Genomic DNA, 13,914 nt, shown 5'->3' on the forward strand with positions numbered 1-13,914 from the left:
GTAAGTTTCAGGTCTAAAAAGGGGAAGCAGTCATCGGATTCCAGTTCGAAGATAAAAGAGATTTTTTCATGACACTTGTTTAGGTGGTCTAAAAATAAATTGAGGTGTTGACACCATCTTCCCAGATGAGGAAAATATCATCAACATAGTGATACCAGCAGTGACAAAGTTGAGACCTTTAGCAAGTATGCTTTCTTCTGCCAAAGATAGTTGATGGGAAGACTTATTGATAACAACTTTTTCACTGCTCCTACATCCATTCCTAAAGAACATCTCTTAACAAAGATAGAAAAGGCAGCTTCTTTATTACCTAACAAAGAAGCTAACCTCCTCTGTATGGAAGCCATTTTGACCATAAATAAAGCTAGCTAGACCTTCACCAGACAACATTTCTTACTCTGAAAGAGTAGCTATTACGTCTTTAAAAGATAATAATAACATCGTTATTCTTCTGGCTGACAAAGGGAATGCGACTGTCATCTGTCTGATTACTATAATAAAATCTTGGAACTTTTAAACAGTGATACTTACTCAGAAATTAATAGTGACTCTATGATTGAACTACACAATAGAACTAATAATTTATTAAAAACCACCTTGGAGTTACAAAGAAACATTCGTCTTTCTCTTAGGTCACTTCATCCCTTGATCCCTCGACTGTATGGTCTCCCCAAGATTCACAAAACAAACTGCCACTCAGACCTATAGTTGAGGGCATACAGTCTCCTACCTATAATCTCTCCAAATATCTCGCGAGTTTTCTAAGAAATCGTTCTGGAATTTCCTCTTCACATATTAAAAACTCTGCAGATTTTGTTTCTAAAATCAAGGATATCAAACTTAAAAAAACAGATTTAATGGCCAGTTTCGATATTGTTTCCCTCTTTACAAATGTACCTGCTCAAGAAGTCCTCAATCTTCTCAAGAACAAATTATCAAAAAATAAATTTAGTTTAATCCTTCATCCAAGTGTGAGCAAACAAAGTTTGCGCCTGAAAATATCTTCAGGATTGGGGTAAGGTAGTACAACACCAGGCAACTCATTGCAAAGGTGGAACAAGCTAACATCACTCCTGTCTCAGTATCTCCCATAATGCAAAACACATCTCCTTGTGGATATGTATAATGTTATGCATTGAGGGAAGGGCCACTATCCAGACTAGTTTCAACCTTTATTGAGGTCTCTTCAGTGGAAGCCAAGCCCAATGAGTTTCCTGGTGTTGTACTACCTTATCCCAGTCCTGAAGATACTTTCAAGTGCAAATTTTGTTTGCTCACACTTGGACGAAGGATTAAACTAAATTTATTATAGTCTACCCAAGTGAAAAATAAACTTTCAACATCTTTCTCTAAATCCAGAGCAATTTAATAAAAAGGTAGCACACCTTTTGGCAACTATAGGTAGAGATGACCTTGCTAATGCTTCTGCCTGGTATCTTCACTTGGGCTTGGCTCCCACTGAAGAGACCTCAATAAAGGTCGAAACTAGTCTGGGTAGTGGCCCTTCCCTCAATGCATAACATTATACATATCTGTAAGAACATGTGTTTTGCATTATGGGAGATACTGAGACAGGAGTGATGTTAGCTTGCTCCAACTTTGTAATGAGTTGCCTGGTGTTATACTACCTTACCCCAGTCCTGAAGATACTTTCAGGCACAAAGTTTGTTTGCTCACACTTGGATGAAGGATTAAACTAAATTTATTATAGTCTACCCAAGTGAAAAATAAACTTTCAACATCTTTCTCTAAATCCAGAGTAATTTAATAAAAAGGTGGCACAACTTTTGGCAACTCCTATAGGTAGAGATGACCTTGCTAATGCTTCTGCCTGGTATCTCCACTTGGGCTTGGCTCCCACTGAAGAGACCTCAATAAAGGTCGAAACTAGTCTGGGTAGTGACCCTTCCCTCAATGCATAACATTATACATATCTGCAAGGAGATGTGTTTTGCATTATGGAAGATACTGAGACAGGAGTGATGTTAGCTTGCTTCACCTTTACAATGAGTTGCCTGGTGTTGTACTACCTTATCCCAGTCCTGAAGATACTTTCAGTTACAAACTTTGTTTGCTCACACTTGGATAAAGGATTAAACTAAATTTATTATAGTCTAACCAAGTGAAAAATGAACTTTCAAAATTTTCAAAAAAACTCTTTACTCTACTCTCCCATTGCATAAAGTCGGGATACTTCAAATATGACAATAAGATCTACTTACAAAACTCAGGTCTGGCCATGGGCAGCCTGCTCTCTCCAATTCTCGCAGATATATTTCTCAACAGTTTTGAAGAAAAAGCTATTAACTCCTTCCACATTAAACCAAAATTCTGGTATCGCTATATTGATGATATTTTCCTCATCTGGGAAGATGGTGTCAACAGCCTCAATTTATTTTTAGACCACCTAAACAAGTGTCATGAAAAAATCTCTTTTACCTTCGAACTGGAATCCGATGACTGCTTCCCCTTTTTAGACCTGAAACTTACCAACTTACTCACTCAACTACTTCTGAAGATCCCTCTTCCCCCAGAGCCTTCATCTCTCTGCCTTACATCAGCTGTCTTTCACCAAAACTGGCAAAAATTCTCAAGAAGTTTAACTTCAGAACTTTCTTCACTATGCTCCCAAAACTTCATTCAATACTTAGTAAACCTAAAGAGAAACATCTTCCAACTCAGTTTCCAGGAGTGTACAAGATTTTATATGATTGTGGAAAGCTACTATGGCTAGACTACTAAATCCATCCTTCTACGTTTGGAAGAACACCATAGAGATATCTCCTATAACAGGACTAGAGCCAGCGCTCTCTCTCTCTAGCCACGTTCTCTTTTCAGTTAACTCAGACGAAGGCTGCCAACACATTGTGAACTGGACTCAAACTTCTAACATCCATGTGTGCTATGATGAATTTGAGAGAAAGATTGTCAAATCTAGAGAAATTTCTCTAGATTCTTCTCATATCAATAACAGCCTAAGTTTCAATCTCTCTGATGCACACGTCGCCTCTGTTCAGTATTGGCGCACTCACGACAGCACATAGCATATGTCTGTTTGAAACTCAAGCTCGCTTTTTGTTTTCATACACGCTACTGTCTTTTTTGTACTTGTTCTGTTATTACAATTTTAAGTCTCTGTAATTCTTTATATATTTCTTTGATTGTGATACCTGAAGATGTTGATCTATTCAACGAAACTAGTAAACTAGTATCGTTTCAAATATACCATGTCATCTTTTTTTTTTTTTTTTTCTCGGTATCAGTCATTAAAGCTTTTTCACATATATATATATATATATTGATCGATCAGTTTGTTAAAATATGCTCACCTGATGTAAAAAGACCATGATTATATGGTCAGGTGAGTTTCTGCCTGATGAGTAACAGTATGAAATACAGCTTTGTGTGAATGTGTTAATCAGAATTATTATTTCTTATCTTTCTTTTTGAGAAACTACTAATAACAGAATTTTCTTGATTGCTATTAAATTTCACATTAAATTATTCATAAAAATTATATTTCACAACATGCCAACCAACTTTAAAACTTAACAATGAGGAATAAATAGCAGAAAAGATTTAAATGATAACAAAGTAAAAAAGCAAAGAATCCTCCAGCTACATCATACGAATATAATTATAAAAAGCTATTGTAAGGCATTTTTCACTATATAATATGTTCTGACCTCAGAATTTGCAGAGCCTCAATAAAAAGAAGAGAAATTCATAAATGATAAACATTTTGCTCTGTGCTATATTCTTTGAATCTTATTGGACCATGTAGGTTTTTTACTATCACATTGAGTGATTATATTGTAATATGTAATATAATTTGGATTTGATACTATAGAAATAAAGAAAATAGTGGCAATTGATGATTATGTTGGTAGGGTGCGCTTTTATTGCTAAGCTTTCTGAATAGCACAGTACTTTGTAATTTGATTGTATGTCTATAATTTTTATCTTTTCTGTTTGTGAGTTATGATTTTGTATGGTGATATTAGCCATAGAATTTATTTTCATTTCCTGATTTTCATGTCCTTTGATTTCAGTTTGATGTCATTAAATAGGTGGAAAGTAATGCCTTACAATCTGAAATGCTCTTCTAACCTGGTATACATAGAAAATATCAACAATTTTGTATATGATATATTACAGTTTGATTGGCATTGATATATACTAATTCTTCTGTTATCCGGCCTGGTTGGTAGAGTAGTTACTGAATCTGCTCTACTAAACTGCTGCCGATAGGGAGGCTGCAGATCCCATCTCAGGCATTGACAAGACCTGCAGTCTCAGCATTATAGACATGTTTTTTGTCTCCTACTCATGAAAAGTAGTGAACTTATAGTGCATTGGTACTGTGGCTGAGATAAGGAATATTTTTATTTATTTATTTATTTATTTATTTATTTTTAGATATTCCAGAAATGCTGCCCTGGAGACCAGACATGGATTGTTTCAAGCCACTTCATGCCTTCAGTAGTAAGCAAGGCAGTGGTTTCAAACTGGATGATGAAATTCGTCTCTTACCTAAATACAGTTGCAAACATCAATATATGCAGTGGAATTCTAACCTTCAGCCTCTTGGTGAGAGATCATGTACATTAGATGCCTGGTCATCCAAACCCATTCTAGAATTAGGTTTCTCAAGGGAGGTTTCTGGATTATGCAAAAAAATAAATAATATAAAAAAAAGGATAAAAACCAGAAGCAAACATAATGGTGTTACAACATAAATGAAATTTCATGTTGCTGGGGTGTCACCTACTTAAACGAGTCCTCTCATATTTTTATTAGGAAACAAGGGTGAACAGTAAAAAGTCAGTTACTGGAATAACCTTGAAGTCAGCAGAGCATAATCAACATAAAAACTACCAACAGAAAAGAAGTTGTTGTGGTAGCAAGGTTATGTGTTGGTTATTCATAATTATATTACTTAAGGAAGTTACAATGTATACTATTTATTAATTGGAATAACTTTTAATTAATATTTCCAATATTTTGGCAGAATACTGAAAATATTAATTAAATTGATTTCACCACATGGCTCTGAGGCTCTTGACACCTTCCTATCAAAATATCTTAATAATCAGCTCTCCAGAATCCACTTCACCATGGAAAAAGAAAAAAAAAAAAAAACAACAGTCTCCACATCCTAGATGTCTTAATTACATGCTAGCCTGATGGAGCCTTGGTATTCTTATTTTATAGAAACCCACACAATCAGATACATTTCCCAACAGTATGGAATTATTAAAACCCTGTACAACAGAGCAAAATTGATCATTTCCAATAATAATGCCCTCACCATAACTTGAACACATTTGCAATATCTTCTTAGCCAATGACTACAATCCTTACTAAATCCAAAAAATATTAAAACTTCAATATTATATCTCTACTTCCTTCCCCTCCAGAATAGAGAAACACCAAATGTATTACTATCCCATATATATATATATATATATATATATATATATATATAACTATCCCATATACACACACACACACACACACTATCCCACACACACACACACACTACCCCCCCCCCACACACACACAGGATAGTAATACATTTGGTGTTTCTCTATTCTCGAGGGGAAGGAAGTAGAGGTATAATATATATATATATATATATATATATATAGATAGATAGATAGATAGATAGATATATGGGATAGTAATACATTTGGTGTTTCTCTATTCTGGAGGGGAAGGAAGTAGATGTATAATATTGAAGTTTTAATATTTTTTGACAGACTTCAGGAAAAACTAGAAAACCCTCAAAAGATTCAACTTTGTAACAACTTACAAACCATGTAAAAAAATTAGCATCTCTCTTGTCTGTTTCTGAAGACTAGCCACAGTCTCTAGACCTGCCAGGTGTGTACCAGGTACCACATTTGTAAGCTATCTTACTAGCCAAACAGGCAGGACTGCCAATGTATGAATTGCTGAACACAAAGACTATATCTGTTTTTGCCACTATGGCTACTCAAGGCTTGCAGACCATGGCTTTTATACTCACCATAAGATAAGTTACTTGAGGAAAAAAATGATAACGCTTAGCTTTTCCTTGCACATATTTTTAATACACTTAAATAGTTTCAACTCCAGAATAAAATTTACAGTAAAAATTGAAAACCATCATCTCTTACATTTTTTTAAATACTTTAGCTGGACTCCCAGGCAGCTCGCCTTTCTATACTGCCATAACATGACTAGCATTTGTTAGTGAGTGAGGAATGCCTATATCCACTAACAAATACCAAAATGTAATTTATACCACCTCCTCCCTTCCCTATTCATCACAAAAATGTGATAGAATAAAACACTAGCACAAAAAGCTAGAGCCATTTGATCTAATGGCATCATACTATAAATTGCAGTAGATTACAATGTCTAAGGTAGTTTCGCTAGTGATAGCTACAGTCCTACAACAAATATAAAAGGATTATTAAATAACCTCTCCTAATAACATGAAAAAAAAAAAGAAAAAAATAATAATATATATATATAGACCACTCCAAAATAGTAGTAATTACTTACATTAGAGAGACTTCTGAAAAAAAAAAGTACAGTCCACTTATAAGACACTTATTGAAATTATTGCCCTTATCTGCTCCCCTAAAGATGAAATCTATTATGAGTACCAAAAAAAACAGATAAAAATAGGCCATCAAAATGCAGAAAAAGCTTACCAAAAGACAATGCTTAGCATCCTTCATGCAGTAAGTTGGAGAAAAATGACTATCTTAAGAAGATGGCTAATTCAGAAGTGAAGAAAGAGTATTCTGGAATGGTTTTTCACTTTGTGAAGTAGACTGCCTCCTCCTGGTGCACCCTGGATAATGTAAAATAGTGTACAGCAGTGGTGGCTTTTTACTTCCTTCACAGGACTCACGACCATAAGCTACATGATAGAGGTGATAATAGGTCCTTGAAGACTTAAACATCAAATATGCTGGCTCAATCCTATTGTGTTAACTCAACATAGAAAGCATTTTCAGTTCTAAATGTAACTACTGAACAGGAATTTTAAATTACCCTAAATTCTAACCTTAATCATTCTAAATATGGAATAGTCACTTACATTAAGAATGATGTCATTAATAGTACTGTCTACCAACCAAAATCCAGTGCAGACATCTTTAATACCTCTGTAGAGGTGTGTGGATTAGCTGTCACAAATGTACATAAACCTCCTGGTGCAATCTGCCATTATCCTGTTCTTCCTCAACATCATCACTCAGTATCATTCTTTGTGATTTCAACAGCCACCATTGTTTATGGGGATACCAAACATGCTGGTTAACTGGATAGAAAATCGGAACCACCTACATTTAGTTTTTGATGCTAAAGTCAATCCAAGTTTCCACTCGTCTCAGTAAAAGAGAGTATAATCTTGATATTTGCTTTACTACCTTTGATGACGATTATAGATAACTTTCTATCAGCAGAAAAGTAGTTGATGACTCCCCAAATAGCAAACATTGTTTTATCATCGACTCAACAGGAATGTGTATTCATATTACCAAGTCTGTTGCTAAACCTGGATGAAATTTTCATGAAGCTGTTTGGAAATCCTTTGCTAAACAAGTTGACTCCAAATTGAAGTGGATCAAATCCACTGGTAGCAACTGTTAGAGATTTGTTGGCATTATTATAGTGGCTAGAAAAAGGACATTTCCAAGAGGTTATTGAATATAATATATCCCTGGAAAGAATGATCAATGTAAAAGATTATTTCAAGAATTAGACAATATCTATGACTCCGAAGCTTCCAAATTATATTGTACTTTATCTCTCTCTCTCTCTCTCTCTCTCTCTCTCTCTCTCTCTCTCTCTCTCTCTCTTTACAACGCTAGGAAAGACAAATGGATCAAAGTCTTGAATAGCACTACCTTCACACATTCATCACTAAAGCTCTAAAACAAGCACTACTTCATCAATGTTAATGATGTTGCAAAATATATCATCTCCCTAACAACTTATCCATGTGGTGCAAGAGAGAGAGAGAGAGAGATGAAGGCAAGGATGAAATCTAAGAGAAATACTACCTTACTTATGTCCTCTTTCAAAAGCTTTCACATCTCTAAAACTTGTGTAGGCTATTGAATCTCTGAAAACTTAGAAAGCAGCTGGCCTGGATAGCATATGTCCAGAATTCATAAAGAACTGTGGTCCAAATGTCATTAAATGGCTGACTAATATGTATAATGACGTCTTAAAGAAAGGAACATTCTGAATACTCTTTAAGAAATCAAAAATAATAGCTATTTTAAAACTGGGAAAAATCCATCGCTTGTTACGAGCTATCATTCCATTTGCTTTGTTAAGCATCTGTATGAAGCTTCTTGAAAGATTGCTGTACAATAGGATTTTTGTGATCAAAAGCAAGATACTCATAGAGCAAGCTGGATTAAGCCTAACAGAAGTTATGTTCAGGTCCTGGCCATGGCTACCTATATTGAAAATGGTTTGATAAATGTCTAAAGACAATATGTTTTTGTGAATCTTTCAACTACTTTTGATACTATTTGGTGAGAGGATCTAATCCTGAAATTCCTAGAGATCATTTCCTCTTTCAAGATTGCTAATTTTTTTTAAACAATATGCTGTGAGATGGAGTCAGATATATTTCTAATGACTCCAGAAGTAAATGCTACAAGCAAAGGAATGGTCTTCCATAAGGATCTATGCTATCGTTGCGTGTATGGTCTCTATACCCACCACATCCCCACCACTGTCCTGAGTAGCAACATTGCAGTTGCTACTCAGAACACCTCCTTTCTAAGTGCATAGAATACACTAACAGAGGACTTATCCAGACTTAATATTGCTTTAAATAGTGGCACTTGCAATCAAATCTGCAGAAAACAAACTGCTTTCCATTGAAATAAAGGCCAATCAAATTATGCTCCTAAAGTCTACTTAGAAATAGCATGGTAAAATACAATACAACTTCACAATTGTATTGTATTAGTATCTTGGAGTGATTCTTGACAGTATCTTGACTTTTAAATATCACTTGGCAAAGGTTGCTGGCAAATTAAAAACTTTAATAACATCTTGCAAAAACTAGCAGGGTCTTCATGGAGTGTAGATGCTAGTACATTGTGAACAACAGCTTTGGCATTAGTGTTTCCAACATCAGAATACTGTCCTTCAGTATGGCTTAACAGTGCTCACACTTCTCTGATTAATGTCTATCACAACCAAACCATGAGATTTGTCTCAGGAACAATAAGATCAACACCAACTTACTCGCTTCTAATACTTAATAATATTGCGCCTCCTCTATTACTGAAGAAAAGGACTTTAGGCAACCTATGGAATAAAATTATTGAGAACAGTCAATTGCCCATACACAAAGACATCTTGTGCGCAACTACTTGAATACTAAAATTTAGACAACCTTCTGCAGAACTTCTCTACAAATGTTGCATGAAGTCTTTGATATCACATCAGCCTGGAAACTATATACTAGCAGAAACACACCTGTAACCTACATGCCATTATTCTTCATCCAATTCCCAGAGTAGAGTTTGAACCTTACAAGATATCTATGATCTACACTTAACTGGATCAGGACAGGACATAAGAGGTGCAAACAGATGCTCCATAAATGCAAACGGACAACATAGACAAGACTATTAATCATATTGTTAGTAATTGCTCTGTGTGCTGTCTTATCCTGGAACTTATTTGGACTTTTGTTTTTTATGTTAAACCCAAAGGTTTATTGTGAATTCTGAATTTGACTGTTAAATTATGATGCATTTTCTGTTTATGTAGTAGTTCTGTCCTCTTATCACTTTCAATATGTACATCACCCGCTAAATAAATAAATTCGGACAATACATATATGCTTTACAAAAGACTCGTCAATTAAATAAATTTGGCTGCAATAAAGTGCCCAAGGATTAAGAGATTGTCATCCTCCACCAAATATATCAATTAAAACAGTCACCCTTAACTGCGCCCAAGAGGATGTAGTAATGATATTAGGACATCAGTTTGAATAACTTATGCTCTTTTTCACTTCTGCATTACATGCCTTTGTGATTCACACTATGATTGGTCTAATCTTGAGTAACTGGAGGTGAAATTGGTCATCAAATATTTCCTTCTTTTTTTTTTTTTTTAAAACCTAGTGTTGTGATAAGCCATTAAACTCTCATTTTAATAGAGCAAAAATGTATGCATTCTAGTGTTAAATACAAAGTGAAATAAAAGCAGAATACATATATATCAGATATAAAATTTTTATGAATTAAAAAGTTTAATTAAAAGTTTGTTTGATTGGGATTTATTAAATTTAACTAATTAAATTGGTCCTAATTTTATTTTTTAATTTACTAAATTGATGGGTATATAAAAAAATTTCTGGGTTATTTTTGAAATTCAGCATCAGCTTAGTAAGCATAATAAAATTAACATGGCATTTTTAGCAAAAATAAAATATATTATTTTGGGAGTGGTGGATACATGCAAGCATTTTTCTCAATTGTTTTTCTTGCAAAGGAACCTTGAGAGAAAGACAGAAGCAAGATGTTTATATTACTTCTTTTGTAGGGAGTGTACATTAGTATATTGTGCATGTCGTTTACAGGATTCTAATCAGATCTCATTAAGATTATTGAATTCTTTATGTTGATTAACTGAACATTAGATAATCAAGATTCTGCTTAACTTTTCCATACCTCAAATTATTATAAACAGCTATGAGTTATGATTTTTAAGGAGACAACTTCTGTAGAGTATATAAAAGAAAAATATCCAATTTTTTATTTATTTATTTTATATATTTTTTTTTTATAGAAATGAAGCATTCCATATTCTAAATCTTTTTTTTTTTTTAGGTATCAGCACAATAGAGATCTTGTAGGGCTATTAAACAAATTTGCAGATATTGCAAGAGATTTACCAAGAGGATGGGAAACAAAATTAGATCGCTCAGGAAAAGTAAGGATATATCTATTGCCAAAGATGGCGTTTAAAATATTTATTAATATTGCTGATATTTTATTTTAAAAAATTCTGAATGAAAATCATGAACATTAATGAATTTTTTGACATCATCCTCAAAAGTAAACTGATATTCTGTAGCATTACTTTCAGTTTTCAAAACTACTATAATTCATTTGATATTCATATGATAGGAGCAGTCTGAAGGAATATCAACCCATGAAGATTGCACATCAATCTGTCTCTCTCTCTCTGTTGTGAGACATGCATAGGGGATTAATAAAATCTACCTTACTTCTTTTTCTTTGTCATTCTGTGAACCATGTTGATTTTATCAATGTTTGTGCTCTGCCCTGTACTCTATGTGAACTATACGTTTCACACTACCTTTTTTGCATGAGGACGAGTTTCAAGTTTATAAACCTGTGCAAGATTTAAGCCATATATAAGGCTATTTCAAAAGTTGCTGTGCAATAGATTTTATTTGCACAATTTATTTATTTATTATTTTTTAGGTTACTAGTTGAGCCATTAACCACTGTACTGGCCTTGATGCGTTTACAATTCAATAAATATGTTGATACAAAGTGTCCATTGAAATTGAAACAACATTTGGACACTATTAACATAATTTGGATCAGATACAAAGCCATAATATTATTTTATGTATTTCATTCTTATGATCATTTGGATCATAAGATTCAAATTCATAATTTTCTGATTTTTAAAGGTTTATTTATTTTTTTTTATTGTACACTGTATTATACATTATGGCACTGATGAGCAAAACAATAGCAGTCAATTTTAATGTGTGTGATTACATTCACTGCAGCATGTGTGAAGTGTTGTATGGTCTCTGCAGAACAAGAAATTTTTGGAAGTTGAAAGAAACTGGGGAACGTGTTTGTTCAAAGTATTTTGCGAGTGGAAATGATAAGTGTGAAGAGAGTAAGAAAAGTGATAACAGCAGGTTGAAAGATGAAATGTGTGATATTGCAGTTACTGTAGTTAGTGGTGCAAGCAGTATGAGTGACTGTAGGAATTACATGGCAGAAAATGAAGAGAATGACCAGATGAAAAAGGATAGTGCACTTATCTGGAGTTCTTCACAGAACAAAACGTGAGATTGAGTGGTTGGAGAAATGCCTGGAGGATTGTATGACATAGAAGCAAAAGAAAGAGGAGAGAAAGCAGAGCATGAAAGAGAGAAAGCATGAAAATGAAGATTGGATTTTTTGTATGGTGATTCACTGATACAAGAAGCCCTTGAGGAGTATGACATAATTGTGTTTTCTGGAGGAAAGATTAAGGATGTCAGCAATGCTGTAAGGAAGCATTGGTTGTTAAGGTTGAAAGAGATGTTTATTTTGGCTGGTACAAATGATTTAGCAGGTGACAGGTTGGTATGCATGAAGACATGAAAGACTTGCTAATGCATGAAAAAAAAAAAAGTGATAAAGTAAAAGTTGAGTCTGTTGCTGTGGTATGATATGAATTATTTTTGTTTTCTTCTAACGAATTTTATGGTGGGTATCTAAGCCATGGTCTGCCAGCCCAGAGCGGCTGTACTGGTGAAACCGGATGTAGTCTTGGTGTTCTGAAATTATGTTGAAAAATAAAAATAATTTTAAAATTATAAATTCGTTTTTTCATTGTTAAGCTGAGAACTTTTCAGACCACTCACATGCGTGCATGCATGTGTGTGTGTTTCAGAACACCAAGACTACATCCGGTTTCACCAGTACAGCCGCTCTGGGCTGGCAGACCATGCCTTAGATACCCACCATAAAATTCGTTGGAAGAAAACAAAAATAATTCATCGCAGCAAGTTTAAATACGAAAGATTATTCAAAGAATCTTCAGCAGCTCTAAAAAACGTTCCTAACCTCAACAAATTTGGGTGCATGAAACTGCCCCAAATTTGGGAGACTTTCATTATGAGAACTTCAGCCCAACTGCCAAGACTACCAAATTAGCCCACAAGAGGGCACCATTAGGACTTTAGGAACAATATTAGTTTCTTGCTTTCTTCCTCATTTGCTTTGTGTTAGTTCCTGAGTGCACATATCATATCTTTATGTTCCTGAAGATGGCAATGTGACATTGCCGAAATATAGAAGTTATTCATTAAAGTTACCTTTAATTAATATACTTTATATGCGTTGCTAATTCCGTAAACTAATTACCAGTTATGTCTAACCAACGTATAAGTCTTACTACTAGAATATGGGAAGTAATATCCCTTAACTTAAATAAATTATATCTATTTCAAAATATGACATGAAATCAATCTTAGCAATAAATTTGTTTATTACTGGAAATAACAGATTTGTTCTTCAAGTCAATAAAATGGAATAAGTTGTGTGTGTGTGTGTGTGTGTGTGTGTGTTAACTATTATCTAATGACTAAATTCCGAGATTATAAGGAAACAAGTAAATTTAATATATCCACACAACTAGTTTCATCGGGATTCCGACTTCGTCAGGTGCGATAACATAAAAGTAAATAAATGCCCGTAAAAACATTGCATTTCTACAACAACAGAGCATTAAAAAAAACTGTAGTATGATTCTGTTGTTGTAGAAGTGAAATGTTTTTATGGTCTTTTATTTACTTTTATGTTATCACACCTGACGAAGTCAGCATCTCGACGAAACTAGTTGTGTGGATATATTAAATTTACTTGTTTCCTTATAATCTCAGAATTCATCATTAGATAATAGTTAACATGTCTAGAAACAGTCAATCTGTTTGCTAATAATATATGCGCACACACACACACATGCACGCACGCATGTGAGTGGTCTGAAAAGTTCTCAGCTTAACAATGAAAAAACGAATTTATAATTTTAAAATTACTTTTATTTTTCAACATAATCTCTCTTAAGACTAATACATTTATTCCAGCGATGCTCCAGTGCCATTATTCCATTCCTGTA

The 13,914-nt window shown here is 34.0% G+C and overlaps 1 protein-coding gene across 2 annotated transcripts in view; it reads left to right on the forward strand.

Moving 5' to 3' along the window:
* LOC150100146 (E3 ubiquitin-protein ligase HECW2-like) overlaps nucleotides 1-13,914 on the forward strand; it is a 708,695-nt gene that overhangs the window by 537,452 nt on the left and 157,329 nt on the right. For both annotated transcript variants that reach the window (XM_090402900.1, XM_090402899.1), the window contains one exon: nucleotides 10,869-10,971. In XM_090402900.1, coding sequence (XP_090259026.1) covers nucleotides 10,869-10,971 — 103 coding nt within the window. The remainder of the gene's footprint in view (nucleotides 1-10,868; nucleotides 10,972-13,914) is intronic.

The sequence above is a fragment of the Typopeltis vanoorti genome, chromosome 13 (genome assembly GCF_054136105.1).
Source record: "Typopeltis vanoorti isolate ZY-2024b chromosome 13, IOZ_Tvanoo_1.0, whole genome shotgun sequence".
NCBI classification, from domain to species: Eukaryota; Metazoa; Arthropoda; class Arachnida; order Uropygi; family Thelyphonidae; genus Typopeltis; species Typopeltis vanoorti.